The sequence below is a fragment of the Phocoena sinus genome, chromosome X (genome assembly GCF_008692025.1).
Source record: "Phocoena sinus isolate mPhoSin1 chromosome X, mPhoSin1.pri, whole genome shotgun sequence".
In the NCBI taxonomy this organism is placed as follows: domain Eukaryota; kingdom Metazoa; phylum Chordata; class Mammalia; order Artiodactyla; family Phocoenidae; genus Phocoena; species Phocoena sinus.
In genome coordinates, this window is record NC_045784.1 from 101339402 (window position 1) to 101353174 (window position 13773).

Here is a 13773-nt window from a genome sequence, read left to right on the forward strand (position 1 = left end):
ATGGGAGAAAATATTTGCAAATGAAGCAACTGACAAAGGATTAATCTCCAAAATTTACAAGCAGCTCATGCAGCTCAGTAACAAAAAAACAAACAATCCAATCCAAAAATGGGCAGAAGACCTAAATAGACATTTCTCCAAAGAAGATATACAGTCTGCCAACAAACACATGAAAGAATGCTCAACATCATTAATCATTAGAGAAATGCAAATCAAAACTACAATGAGATATCATCTCACACCAGTCAGAATGGCCATCATCAAAAAAATCTAGAAACAACAAATGCTGGAGGGGGTGTGGAGAAAAGGGAACCCTCTTGCACTGTTGGTGGAAATGTAAATTGATACAGCCACTGTGGAGAACAGTATCGAGGTTCCTTAAAAAACTACAGATAGAACTACCATATGACCCAGCAATCCCACTCCTGGGCATATACCCTGAGAAAACCATAATTCAAAAAGAGTCATGTACCAAAATGTTCACTGCAGCTCTATTTACAATAGCCCGGAGATGGAAACAACCTAAGTGTCCATCATTGGATGAATGGATAAAGAAGATGTGGCACGTATATACAATGGAATATTACTGAGCCATAAAAAGAAACAAAATTGAGCTATTTGTAATGAGGTGGATAGACCTAGAGTCTGTCATACAGAGTGAAGTAAGTCAGAAAGAGAAAGACATATACCATATACTAACACATATATATGCAAGCTAAGAAAAAAAAATGTCATGAAGAACCTAGGGGTAAGACAGGAATAAAGACACAGACCTACTAGAGAATGGACTTGAGGATATGGGGAGGGGGAAGGGTAAGCTGTGACAAAGCGAGAGAGGCATGGACATATATACACTGCCAAACGTAAGGCAGATAGCTCGCGGGAAGCAGCCGCATAGCACAGGGAGATCAGCTTGGTGCTTTGTGACCACCTGGAGGGGTGGGATAGGGAGGGTGGGAGGGAGGGAGACGCAAGAGGGAAGAGATATGGGAACATATGTGTATGTATAACTGATTCACTTGGTTATAAAGCAGAAACTAACACATCATTGTAAAGCAATTATACTCCAATAAAGATGTAAAAAAAAAAAAGATCATACGAATTTTTCCTTTATGCAGTAATGTTGGTTTAAGCAGTGTTTCTGAGACTAATAAAAATAAATTAACCCAATTAGCCATAAAAAAGAACGAAATGTTGACATTTACAGCAATGTGGATAGACCTAGTGAATATTATGCTTAGTGAAATAAGTCAGACAGAGAAATACTAATACTATATGATATCACTTATATGTGGAATCTAAAAAATAATACAAATGAATATATATACAAAACAGACAGCCTCCCAGACATAGAGAATAAACTTATGGTTACCAAAGGGAGAGGGAGGTGGGGAGGGACAAATTAGAGGCATGGGATTAACAGATACAAACTACTATACATAAAATAGATAAGCAACAAGGATATTCTGTGTAGCACAGGGAATTACACCCAGTATCTTGTAATAACCTATAATGGAATCTAATCTGCAAAAATACTGAAAAGCTATGCTGTACACCTGAAACTAACACAATATTATAACTCAACTATACTTCAATTTAAAAATAAATTAACCTAAAGAAAGGTTTGTGTTAGGCCTTTCTGTGCATATTGCATTTACGTAACTCTGTTAGTGAGTACAGGAGTCACTCCATGGTTGCAAGAGAGGGAGCTATTTTTTAAAATACGCACAGGGCAGTCGGCAGACCCATCTCACCAATCTTTTGGTCTTTTGCCCCTTTTATTAGTACCAGGAACATTTTTGTTATAGCACACCTCTCTCTAGACACTTTCAGCTAGGAATACCACTTTAAACCTTGAATTGATTTACTTTGATGCTACTAAAGTAGACTCATTGCTTTCTCTTCTTCACATTTAAAAAAAAAGCTATCAGGGATTTAAGGGAATGTGGCTATCTTCTGTACTTTTGCCTCACTCACTGAAGGGTCGGAGTATTATTTGTGGGAAATAGACGTCATCAAGTCACCAGCGTTTTGCTTCTCTGAAGATTACCAGCAAAATTCCTGCCCACAAGTCGCCACCTACAGGGGAAAAGCAACCTTTACATGGGACCGTACTTTGCACTTCTAAGCAGTTTGTGAGAACCGCGGTATTTCGCAACCTTTTTAAAATCCCAAGATAAACTTATTTGAATATAAGGCCTGCAGAAGAGGATATTACCTAATAACTTCTGGCGAAAATGTGATCAAGGGAAGAAAGATTGGAGCAAGCCACAATTCATGTGAACTCTTCATGGTGGACCACTGTGTCGTGGCATCCTGACCACGGAATGCTGCCAGAGAGAAAGAGAGACAAAGTCAAAAGCAGATGAGGTGGTTTTAAAAAACAACTGTATATTTATGATTTTCAGCACGAACAGCGTGTGAGGTTTACACGGTTGTACTTATGGACCATCACAATCTGGGTTTTGCACCTGCTGAATAACAATTCCAGATATTCATGTGATCAACACATTTCTCATTTTTCGTGCCTACAGGAAATTTCTGTAGAAATTCTATATAGAGATACAGTCTACAGAAACGCTATAGGGTTACTATATATTTGGTTAGATAGTCCCCCTTCCTGGGGATTTAGTGTTTTCCAACATTTTTCTTTTGAAAGAGCACTACTCTCTCCAAAAGAGTACCACTACCACTCCGTACTGCTAGTATGAGAACAAGCAACCCTAATGAAAATCTTTGTACAGATCTTTAAAAAAACTGTTTCCTCAAAATATGTTCCCATGTCAAAGGCTAGGAATACGTTTATATGGCTCATTACATATTGTCAAGTTGTTCTCCTGGAAGATAAAGTCAGTTTATCATGCCATCAGCAGTGTTAACATGCCTGAATTCCTGGCAGCCCTGTTCACATTGGATCCTTATCGTTTTGATTTCTGCTACCTTTGTTAGTATATAGTGGTGACTTAAAGTGGCTCTAATTTGCATTTAATTTTTCTGTAGGCTGAAGCTCCAGCCCAGCCTGACACTGATATTCAACCGCCTATTCAATGTCTCCAAGCTGAATGTTCCATTTGTATCTCAACCTTAATTTCCCTCCCCTGCAAACCTGCCCCCCACCTCAGACTTACTTCCCCCACCCAGTGACTCCCATCTCCCTAAATAGAGCCACCCTTCACTCAGGTGCTCAGGCTCAGAACTAGGCGTTCTTCCTCGCCTCCTCTCGGATTCAGTCCTTCAGCAAGCCCATTCGACTCCACCTTGACCGTACATTCCAAATCCATCTCCGTCTTTGCGGCTACCCCCTGGGTCCGCACCACCATCATCTCTAATCTGGATGACTGCAACAGCCAGGCTTCCCTTGGAGGCGCAGTGGTTAAGAATCCACCTGCCAATGCAGGAGACACGGGTTCGAGGCCTGGTCCGGGAAGATCCCACATGCTGCAGAGCAACTAAGCCCGTACACCACAACTACTGAGTCTGCGCTCTAGAGCCCGCGAGCCACAACTACTGAGCCCACGTGCTGCAACTACTGAAGCCTGCGCGCCTAGAGCCTGTTCTCCACAACGAGAAGCCACCACAATGAGAAGCCCGCGCACCGCAACAAAGAGTAGCCCCTGCTCGCTGCAACTAGAGAAAGCCTGCGCACAGCAACAAAGACCCAACACAGCCAAAAATAAATATATAAATTAATTAAAAAAAAAAACCTTCAGTGGCTCCCCAGCATGCTTTGAACCAAATCCAAACTGCTTCTCCTCAGATACAACCCCTGCCTACCTCTTTCAACACATCCTGTATGCTCTTCCCCTACTGCCCTTGTCCTCTCAGTCCCAGTCACATTGGCCTTGCTTACTGCTTTTTTTTTTTTTGAAAAGCAACATTTATTAGAACCAATACAAGAGTATGAAAAGAGGGAAAAGAGGAGAGTGGAAGAGGGGGAGAGAATGAGGTCTACATCAGATGTCAGTTGTGGAAACACATAAATTGCCTACTTTTAAACATTTACATTTAAAAGGCGAACATATATATATATATATATATATATATACCACTTATCCTAAAAAAAGTCAAAAGCAGACATGTTTGGCTTAAATAAAACCAAACCCACCCCACCCCCCAGTCTGTAAGTTCCAGGAGAGCAGGTAGGGACTGTATTTGTCTGCTTCACCATTTTCTCTTCAGAGCCTAGAACAGAGCCTGGCACATGGTAGGGACTTAACAATACTAAGTCTTACCTGAAACAAAGAATTTGCTCATCAACTACATATGAAACAGACTCACAGACGTAGAAAACAAACTTATGGTTACCAAAGGGGAAAGGCAGGGGGAGAGATAAATTAGAAGCTTGGGATTAACAGATACACACCACTATATTTAAAATGATAAACAACAAGGATTTATTGTACAGCACAGGGAACTATGTTCAATACCTTGTAATGACCTATAATGAAAAAGAATCTGAAAAATAATACACACACACACACACATATTTGTATAACTGAATCACTTTGCTATATACCAGACACTAACAAAACATTATAAATCAACTATACTTCAATTTTTTTTTAAAAAAAAAGGTGTTGCTCCCATATTGAAAATACTAATAATAGCACATGGAGACGAATAGTGAAATGCTAATACAGAGCTGCTTTTTCTTTCAAGGGTCCCAAAGCCACTAACATTAATCAGTGAACGTGGAGATCAGTCAAGTGCACCTACCAAGCAGCTACTCCATTTAAGACACTTTGGGGGCTACAGTGATGAGTTACCCTCAAAGAACTGTGTCTAGAAAGTGAAAGAAATTAAGACAACTGCAATCTGAGGAAGAAAATAGTGAGTGCCATGGGAAGCAAAGGATACTGTGGGCCACAAAGAAGTGATAATGGCTTTAACACTCTTCCTCATGAAATGAGTGTTAGAATTCCTGGGACTAGACTTCAGTGGTTTTCAAATGTGTTAGCACCGTGCCCTGCAAAAGTGGTGGGATGTGCATAGTTACAGTTGATTGTAGTTGTCACAACAACTGGCACAGGGACAGGCACCGCTGTCACTGGGTGAGCAGGGGGCCAGACTCGCTAAATGTCCTGCAGGGCCTGGACAGATCTGCACAGTGAAGACTTCTCACCCCAAATGCCAGCACAGAAATGGCTCATACCTGTCCCTCTAGAACATACGAAGTGCCTTCAGCGAAGTCCAGATTAACCTTTATTTATTTTTTTTTGCGGTACGCAGCCTCTCACTGCTGTGGCCTCTCCCACTGCGGAGCACAGGCTCCGGACACGCAGGCTCAGCGGCCATGGCTCACGGGCCCAGCCGCTCCGCGGCATGCGGGATGCTCCTGGACCGGGGCACGAACCTGTGTCCCCTGCATCGGCAGGCAGACTCCCAACCACCGCACCACCAGGGAAGCCCTAGATTAACCTTTTTAACACACTGCTTCTTAGGTCATCATTTCTGAGTTGGTTTTTGCCCCTGAACTCTTTTCATCATTTTGACCCAGATCCCCTATTCACACAAAGTATTCAGTGGAAAGAAAACCTGAGTCCAAGCAAGGCCTGCCAGTCTATCTCTTGGGGACCCTAGCAGAGTGGGCTTCGAAACCCCAGCCCAGAGGAAAGGTACCACGTAAGGATGATGCTCAGTTCCTAGCCAGTAGCCCTTCCCAGCCATGGCCACAGCATTCCTGTGTGTTAAGACTATTTGCATTTCAGAGTCAGTTCTTCTGCAGGTCTGACAATTCCCTAATTACACAGTAAGAAAAGAAGCCAATCCTGGATTAGCATCTTCCTGAGTGGGGGCTTGTTTCCCTAGAGTAGGGGTCTGGAACCCACGGGGTCAGATGCGTCCCAGGACGTGGCGGACGTGCCCCTGGCTAAGAAGTCAGCACTGCACAGCCCTGCCTAGCGAAACTCTGACCAAGTCTTCTGACATTTCAAGAAAAGCTGAAAATCCTGATTTTTATTGGGCTCTTTGGTTTTTCAACGTTGGTCCCTAATTCAATTGCTTTATAAAATATTGTACAGGCTGAAGCACACCCATCTAGGGCTGAACTTGACCTTGGACTCCTAGCTTGCTCCTTCTTCTTGGTTACGTGTACCCAGTGCTCCCCAGAGGTTCGGGAAATTTTAAACAAGAGTTAAATATGCTGGACTTCCCTGGTGGCGCAGTGGTTGAGAATTGGCCTGCCAATACAGGGGACAAGGGTTCAATCCCTGGTCCAGGAAGACCCCACATGCTGTGGAGCAACTAAGCCCGTGCACCACAACTACTGAGCCTGTGCTCTATAGCCCACGAGCCACAACTACTGAGCCCAAGTGCCACAACTACTGAAGCCCACATGCCCTAGAGCCCACGCACCACAACAACTGAGCCCACGTGCCGCAACTACTGAAGCCTGCCCGCTCTAGGGCCCGTGTGCCACAACTACTGAGCCCATATGCTGCAACTACTGAAGCCCGCAAGCCTAGAGCCCGTGCTCCGCAACAAGAGAAGCCACCGCAGTGAGAAGCCCGCACGCTGCAATGAAGAGTAGCCCCCGCTTGCCACAACTAGGCAACTAGAGAAAGCCCACGCACAGCAGCGAAGACCCAATACAGCCAAAAAACCAAAACAAAACAAAAACAAAAACAAAAACAAAAACAAAAAAACTGGGCAAGGTTCTCAAGAAAGAGCAAGGCAGGGATGGGCTCAGGGACCCAGGCAGGGATGGGCTCAGGGACCCAGGCAGGGCACACCAAGGGATTGGGACTGGCTTTGCCTTGGTCTTTGCTCAAAAATTCTCAACCTCTCCCTCATTCTTACTGCATCAAGTCACAAGTTCCTTTCAAGGCTCTCCAGAACACGACTCCACCCCACCTCACCAGCCTTATATTTCATCATGCCCTGTGTCTACCCCCAATTCTAGTTGGGCCAGTCTCCCTTGAGTTCCTTCAGACATGTCCACCCCCTCTCTCCAAATGTCCTCTCTCCCTGTGTAAGTCCCGCCCACCCTTTAAAGCCTTGCTCACATCCCACCTCATTTATGAAACCTCCTCTGTGACATGAAACAGTAAAATGCTTTCGAGCTCAAGGGCTGGTGTCAACCAGACCCAGGTTCAAATCCCACCTCTGCCATTGACCAGCTGGGTGATTTACCTAACCTCTTTGAGCTTCAGAAGGTGATAATAGTGCCTACCTTACAGAATGTTTGAAGGTTTAAGGAAAACGATACAAGAAAGTATTTAACGCTCGTAAGTGCTCAGTTAAGGTGAGCTTATTATTATTATGGCTGACCTTCTTCTCTGTAAGTGGTCCAGCCCTTACGCTGTCTCTTCTGAGCAAAACACCACTGGATTCCATGCGGTTCACGTCTGCTCAGACTGTGCCCCAGGCATTAGTCTACCTCAGCCTCCAGCTTGCTTTAAAGCATCTTAAAAGTTCCAGGAGCATGTTGGATATAACATCGAACTGACACAGGCCCAAAGGGGACACTGAGAGAGTTGCACAAGTAACACCACACTGGCTCTGGAACAACTCAGCCAAAGTCCCTCTCTCTAGCAAAGGCAGGAATGTATGCTGGGAAGACAAACACGTAGCCAGTCTCCGTGGCAGAGAGCTGCTTCAGCATCTGAAACAAATCTCTCTCCCTCACACACACACACACACACACCACCACTGCCACCACCATTACCTTCACATCCCCAACTCTCTGCGCCTCGCCTTTCCTTCTGATGCTGAAGATGACACATGAAGCCAGTCAAAGCCCACTCTCTTTGCATGAGTGTATGACAGGGAACCCAGACAAATGGGCCACACGGCAGGTGTGCTCTTTGGCTGGGACTACATGGAAATCTCATGCCCCATCACAGGAGCCAAGATGGTCTCTGCTGGCTCTGCCCCTCCCCACCATGTTACCCCACCTCCAGTCAGCCCTACCCATCCTCTGATATACATGATAGCTGGCATCCCCTGGGCACCCATGCCAGCGGGCCTATTCCACTTGCCACTTTCTCTGTGTTTAACAAGAGCCAAAGTAAAAATATCTTCATGTACCATTACTCCATGCTTCAAGTCGCTCCATGCTTTGAGGGACTCCCTCCCAAACAAAGAAACAGGGCACAGAACAATGTTACTACTGGAATGCCACATTCTTTAAAAAGCAAATAAAAAATTCAGAACTGGAGAGATCCCAAAGTGGTTTTCTCAGCATGAAGAGTGAGCCCTATCCCTGCACAAGTTTACTCTCTCAACAGCATGAAGTTCCAAAGTTAGATCAGAGGCAGGTAGAAGAACAGGGAAAAATGGGCCTGATCTTTGAGACCTTATTCTCAATCTAGAAAAGACACAGAGAAAGTGAAAAAGTCCAAAGGGTAACCAGTCCTCATGCTGGAACCCGGTGTTCCAATAAATCTCACTCCTCGGAGTTAGCAGCATTCAAAAGTTCTCCGGTAGTGGCTGGCTTTTAAAAAAAGCGCAAAATGCAGGAGACCAAATGTAAAGAAGATGCGAGTCCCAAGGACCAAGACTACCTGGTTGCCCCGCATTCGGGGATGGCAGTTTCTCCTACAGCATGGGCCTCTCCAACTTGCTTCCTCCCTGGAAGCAAGCTCAGGACCCCGTGACCGTGGGTGAGCCCTGCTACCCCAGTCAGATTGGGAACAGTTTTATTCCACCCGCGCTGGAAACCTCAAGCGAGACTCTCGACAAATCCCTGAAGCCAAGGACCAGGTCACAGGGCGGCGGGGGCGGCGGGGCCCTGCTGCTGATTAATTGGATGAGTGCACAGGAGCAGGCGGGGAAGCGGAGCGCCCGGCCCGTGGCGTGTGGACCAAACAGGAGGGCACCTTCAGTTCCCGTTAACGGGATGCCACCGCCAGGGGAATGGCGGTACCCCAGGGGAATGCCTCGAGTGACCTCGGCGGGAGCGGCGGCCGAAGCGAGCCCTTGAGTGGGTGCCAGAGCGCCCCCTAGTGCGGCGCCAGGACCGGGGGACTTGCGGCAAGGTCTAGGGTGAAGAGAGAGGACCAGGGGAAGAGCCCAGGTGCATCTCTGGAAACTCTGACTCTGAAGGGGCTGGCGGAGCGACCCGGGTCTCCTGAGCATCCCCTCCCCAGTCTCCGCCAAGTGTCCGGAGTAGCCCTGTCTGCAAGCACCCAGCTCCCATAGGCCAGGCCGGCCAGGCGGCCGAGACGCAGCGGGACGTGGCTGCTGCTCTGCAAGCAGAGCGGAGGGCATTTACCGGGAGCCTGGGAAGCCGCTGTCTCCACTCGGGTCTCCGCTGGGGTACCCGGACTGCCGCAGCGGCCGCCTCTTTCCAGTCGCCGCAGTCTCAACCTGCAAACCTCCCAGTCGCTCCCTGCGACTGTAGCCCGCGAAGCCAGCTGTTGAACGGCTCGCGTCGAGCGCACGGGGCGCAGAATCGTCCCCGCCGCATCCAAGTCGGCGACGCAGGCGCGCGTCCGGGTGCCAACGCCCCGTGCGCCCCTCGCCACGCTGCGGCCCTGGCGAGCTCGCGCAGCTGACTCCCGGCTCCAGGCTGCCGACTCCCAGCTCCCGGCTCCTGGCTGTGGGCTCGCCCGCCGGCCCGCCCTCTAGCTCCCCTCGGTGGGCTCTCGCCAAGTCAATTGCCTCCCCTCGCGGGCTCCGCCCCCCTCGCTGCCATCCCTCAACTTGCCCGCAGGACCAATGGTAACAATAGACTAGTCCCGCCCCTTCGATTCCCCCGGGACCAATCGCCTTCTCCTGAGGACCCATTCAAGTAACCCCGCCCCTCTCGCGCGGCAAAGCCCCAGCCAAAGTTTATCCCACTGCGCGGTTGCTCTTGACGGCTGCAAGGCTTTGCCAGGCTCCCCCCACACCCCACCCCTGGACGGAATTACAGTGATTTAGAGGCTGCAACTCACCTGGTCTGCCGACTTCCACATGACCTATTTGCTTTGAATAAAGTAGTATAAGAAAGCGAACGAGAGCGGTACCGTTATCCACCTCATCCCTGAGGCAGGACTGCTGAGAAATGTACACGCGCTTGGCCAGCACTTCCACATCACAGGGTCAGCAAGAACCTCGAAGGTCACCGACTGACTCTATCCTCGAACTGGTTGTTTTTGCTTTGGGCTTTTGGTTTTGTTCTCCCACGTACAGGGTCCCTGCCCTCTAGTCAGAACAACTTCCAATGACAAGGACTCACTGGCTCCACAGACCACCGCTTGGGTCTCTGCCTCGTGGCTTGAGGCTGAGTGAAACCGGCCCTCTGGTAACTTCACGCAAAGCCAGCTTTGCCCCTCTTCCCCATGGTGGTCCAACAATTTGAAGACAAGTCTTCCGGCCCCATAATTCTTCCAGACTAGAGTCTGCTCCAAAGACCTGGGTTCAAGGCTCTGCTTTGAGTTGAAGCCAATTCCCTTATATCTTTCAAAAGTAGAAAGAAGGAACTGAGTCTAGCCTCCCCCCCCCATCGCCCCAACCCCAGGGCACAGACGCTTCTGCCTGATCGTGTCCCTTGTCCAGCCACTAGACTCTTCTACTCTAGCTTCTTAAGGATGGCATTTGCTTTCCTGACTGCCATATCACATGGCTGATGCATATTAGATTTATTGTCAACTCACCCCGGGGCTACTTCTCACTGCTGCTGCTACCACAAGGGTCTGTTTTCTACTTGATTAGCTGGTAAATGTCATTGGGTTTTGCTTGGGGGCGGGGGTACTAATTTCACTCTCTTCTACTGAGACCTCTTTGCCTGCTCCTTCTGTCCTAAATCTCTCTCCATCTCTGCTTGCTACCACTGCCTTGCTCCGGCCCCCATCCTGTTTGCACAACTGCCAAAGAGCCTCCTAACCGGGCCGCTTGCCTCTAGCCTTGCACCCTCCTGGCTGGCCTTCCAAATATCCTCTCCTCATCCATTTTACACCAGAAGCCAGAGTTGTCGCTAAAACACAAATATAATCATGCCACCACACTCCAACTTCAAAGCCCATCCCAGCTTCGAATCCTTTTCTACTTCCTTTCTGCCCTCCTTTGCTTTCAGGATAAGATCCAAACCCCATGGCAAAGCATATAAAATCCTTGGTGATCTGGCCTTGCAGCCTCATTTCCAGTGGTTCCACCTCCACCACAGAGCTCTGGAATAACCTGCTTCCTACCCTCCTAATCCTGACCTACAACACACTGATGTATTTTTTTTTTATTGAAGTACAGTTGACTTACAATATTGTATTAGTTTCAGGTGTACAGTAAAGTGATTTGGTTTTATATATATATATATATATGTGTGTGTATATATTCTTTTTCAGATTCTTTTCCATTATAGGTTATTATAAGATATTGAATATAGTTCCCTGTGCTATATGGTAAGTCCTTGTTGTTTATCTATTTTATATACAATAGTATGTATCTGTTAATCTCAAACTCATAATTTATCCCTCCCCCCCTTTCCCCTTTGGTAACCATAAGTTTGTTTTGTATGTCTGTGAGTCTGTTTCTGTTTTATAAATAAGTTCATTTGTATTATTTCTTTAGATTCCACATATAAGTGATATCATATAATATTTGTCTTTCTCCGTCTGACTTACTTCACTTAATATAGTAATCTCTAGGTCCATCCATGTTGCTGCAAATGGTAATATTTCATTCTTTTTATGGCTGAGTAATATTCCATTGTATATATACACCAGATTTTCTTTATCCATTCATCTGTTGATGGACACTTAGGTTGCTTCTATGTCTTCGCTGTTGTAAATCACACTGGTGTATTTTATTCATTCATTGAATCACATGTTTATATGGGGGGTATAAACATGTGTTTTTTTTTTTTTTTTTTTTTTTTTTTTTTGCAGTACGCGGGCCTCTCACTGCTGTGGCCTCTCCCACTGCGGAGCACAGGCTCCGGACGCGCAGGCTCAGTGGCCATGGCTCACGGGCCCAGCCGCTCCACGGCATGTGGGATCTTCCCAGACTGGGGCACGAACCCGTGTCCCCTGCATCGGCAGGCGGACCCTCAACCACTGCGCCACCAGGGAAGCCCAACATGTGATTTTAAAAAATTTTTATTTGATCCCTCCATCAGGTGCTTCCAAGTAGTATGTAACAATTCTGCTTCCATTCACATTGCTACACAGACATCAGGCCACCGATTGCAATGATTGGTTTGGACTTCATCCCATCCAAATAACTGAAGGGTTGGGGGAGACTGAGACTGGGATTTTCTTTCTTGCCAAGTATCATTAAGTAATACTCAAACTTATTCCATTAAGGTTGGCAGTTTGAAGGCCAGAGGTTGTGGCCCTTTTCCTTCATGTTTACATTAACTTACAAAAACCCAGCTTGTTAAAGTGTTCTCCGTGTGTGTATGTGCTTATCGTGTGAGTGTGTTGGGTCCTTTTTTCTTTTGCTTTCTCTTTTTTTTTTAAGATCAGGATAAATTAAACCACATTGTACACCTCCAACTTACACAATATGTGTATATGTTAATTATATCTCAATAAAAAATGTATATACAGGGCTTCCCTGGTGGCGCAGTGGTTGAGAGTCCGCCTGCCAATGCAGGGGACACAGGTTCGTGCCCTGGTCCGGGAAGATCCCACGTGCCACGGAGCGGCTGGGCCCGTGAGCCATGGCCGCTGAGCCTGCGCGTCCGGAGCCTGTGCTCCGCAACGGGAGAGGCCACAACAGTGAGAGGCCCACGTACCGCAAAAAAAAAAAAAAAAAGAAAAAGAAAAGAAAAGAAAAGTATGTACAATAAGATCAGGACAGCAATTTGTGACATATTATAGGTGCTCATGTTTCTGGGTCTGAAGAGAAAGCACATGAACAGGACTGTATGCTGTAAAAATGAATCAACTGGAATCACACAATTACAGAACTCCAGTGTTAAAGGGGGCTTTTAAGCTAATGTAATCAAACCCCACCCTAGATGCTAGAATGACTGTGTGGGCAGTTTTTCAGGTTCTTTACAAAGTTCTTAGCTCCCTGGCCTCTGAAAGCAGGCTTTGTTCTTACCGCTAAAATATATGGCTTTGCCCAGCTAAGTGCTTTGAGGGGCACCTGGAATGCTTCTCTGTCCATTTTTTCCCTCTAGGGTTAGATGTGTCCTCAGGACCTCCTCTTTCAAAGTGCAGATCGCACTTGGAAGATCCACATGCTAACGTTTATTAGTTATCAACCCTTAGCATAAGGTAAGCAGCATAGCTTAATAGGAAAAATAAATTTTAAGGCACCTGTACAAACAGCAGTTTTCAAAGTGTTTTCATTTATTTTGTTGTATTTGATCCTCATAGTAACCTGAGTAAATATCTTGATTTCCATTTTACAGGGGAGGAAGCTAAGACTCACCTAGGTTAAATCATTTCTCAGGGTATTTGAATTCCAGCTCTGCTATTAACCTTGGACACATGACCATGCCACTCTAGGCCTCGGTTTCCCCATCTATAAAATCAAATGAGATGCTTTCCAAGGTTTCTTTCAGCTCTGTCTCTAATCCCTTGTCTCCTGCTGGCTGAGATCAGGGAACTGGGGGCCTGGGCATTTTCATGGTGGCAGGAAATAATTTTGGCACTAGAGATACATTTTGGAAAGGACAAGCTCTGGTGGAATGCCAAAGCTGACAGCATGAGAGCAGTGAATACTAGAAGCAAGGCAATCTGAGAAAGGAAAGACAAGGGGCCCTGAACTCCAAACCCACCTACTCCCTAGCTCTATAATACAACCACTGCCGTTCCAACTGGGAACTCAACATTCCAACTTATTTGCTTTAGTGATTAAAGAATCTTCTATGCAAATCTTAATTAAAGTCTGCTTTGGCAA

The 13773-nt window shown here is 46.6% G+C and overlaps 1 protein-coding gene across 1 annotated transcript in view; it reads right to left on the minus strand.

The window, feature by feature from the left end:
- Window positions 1-13773, minus strand: part of LOC116748128 (A-kinase anchor protein 17B) — a 113652-nt gene that overhangs the window by 25117 nt on the left and 74762 nt on the right. The window contains exon 3 of the mRNA XM_032620990.1: window positions 2219-2330. Within this exon, the coding sequence (XP_032476881.1) occupies window positions 2219-2292 (74 nt within the window). The 5' untranslated portion in view covers window positions 2293-2330. The remainder of the gene's footprint in view (window positions 1-2218; window positions 2331-13773) is intronic.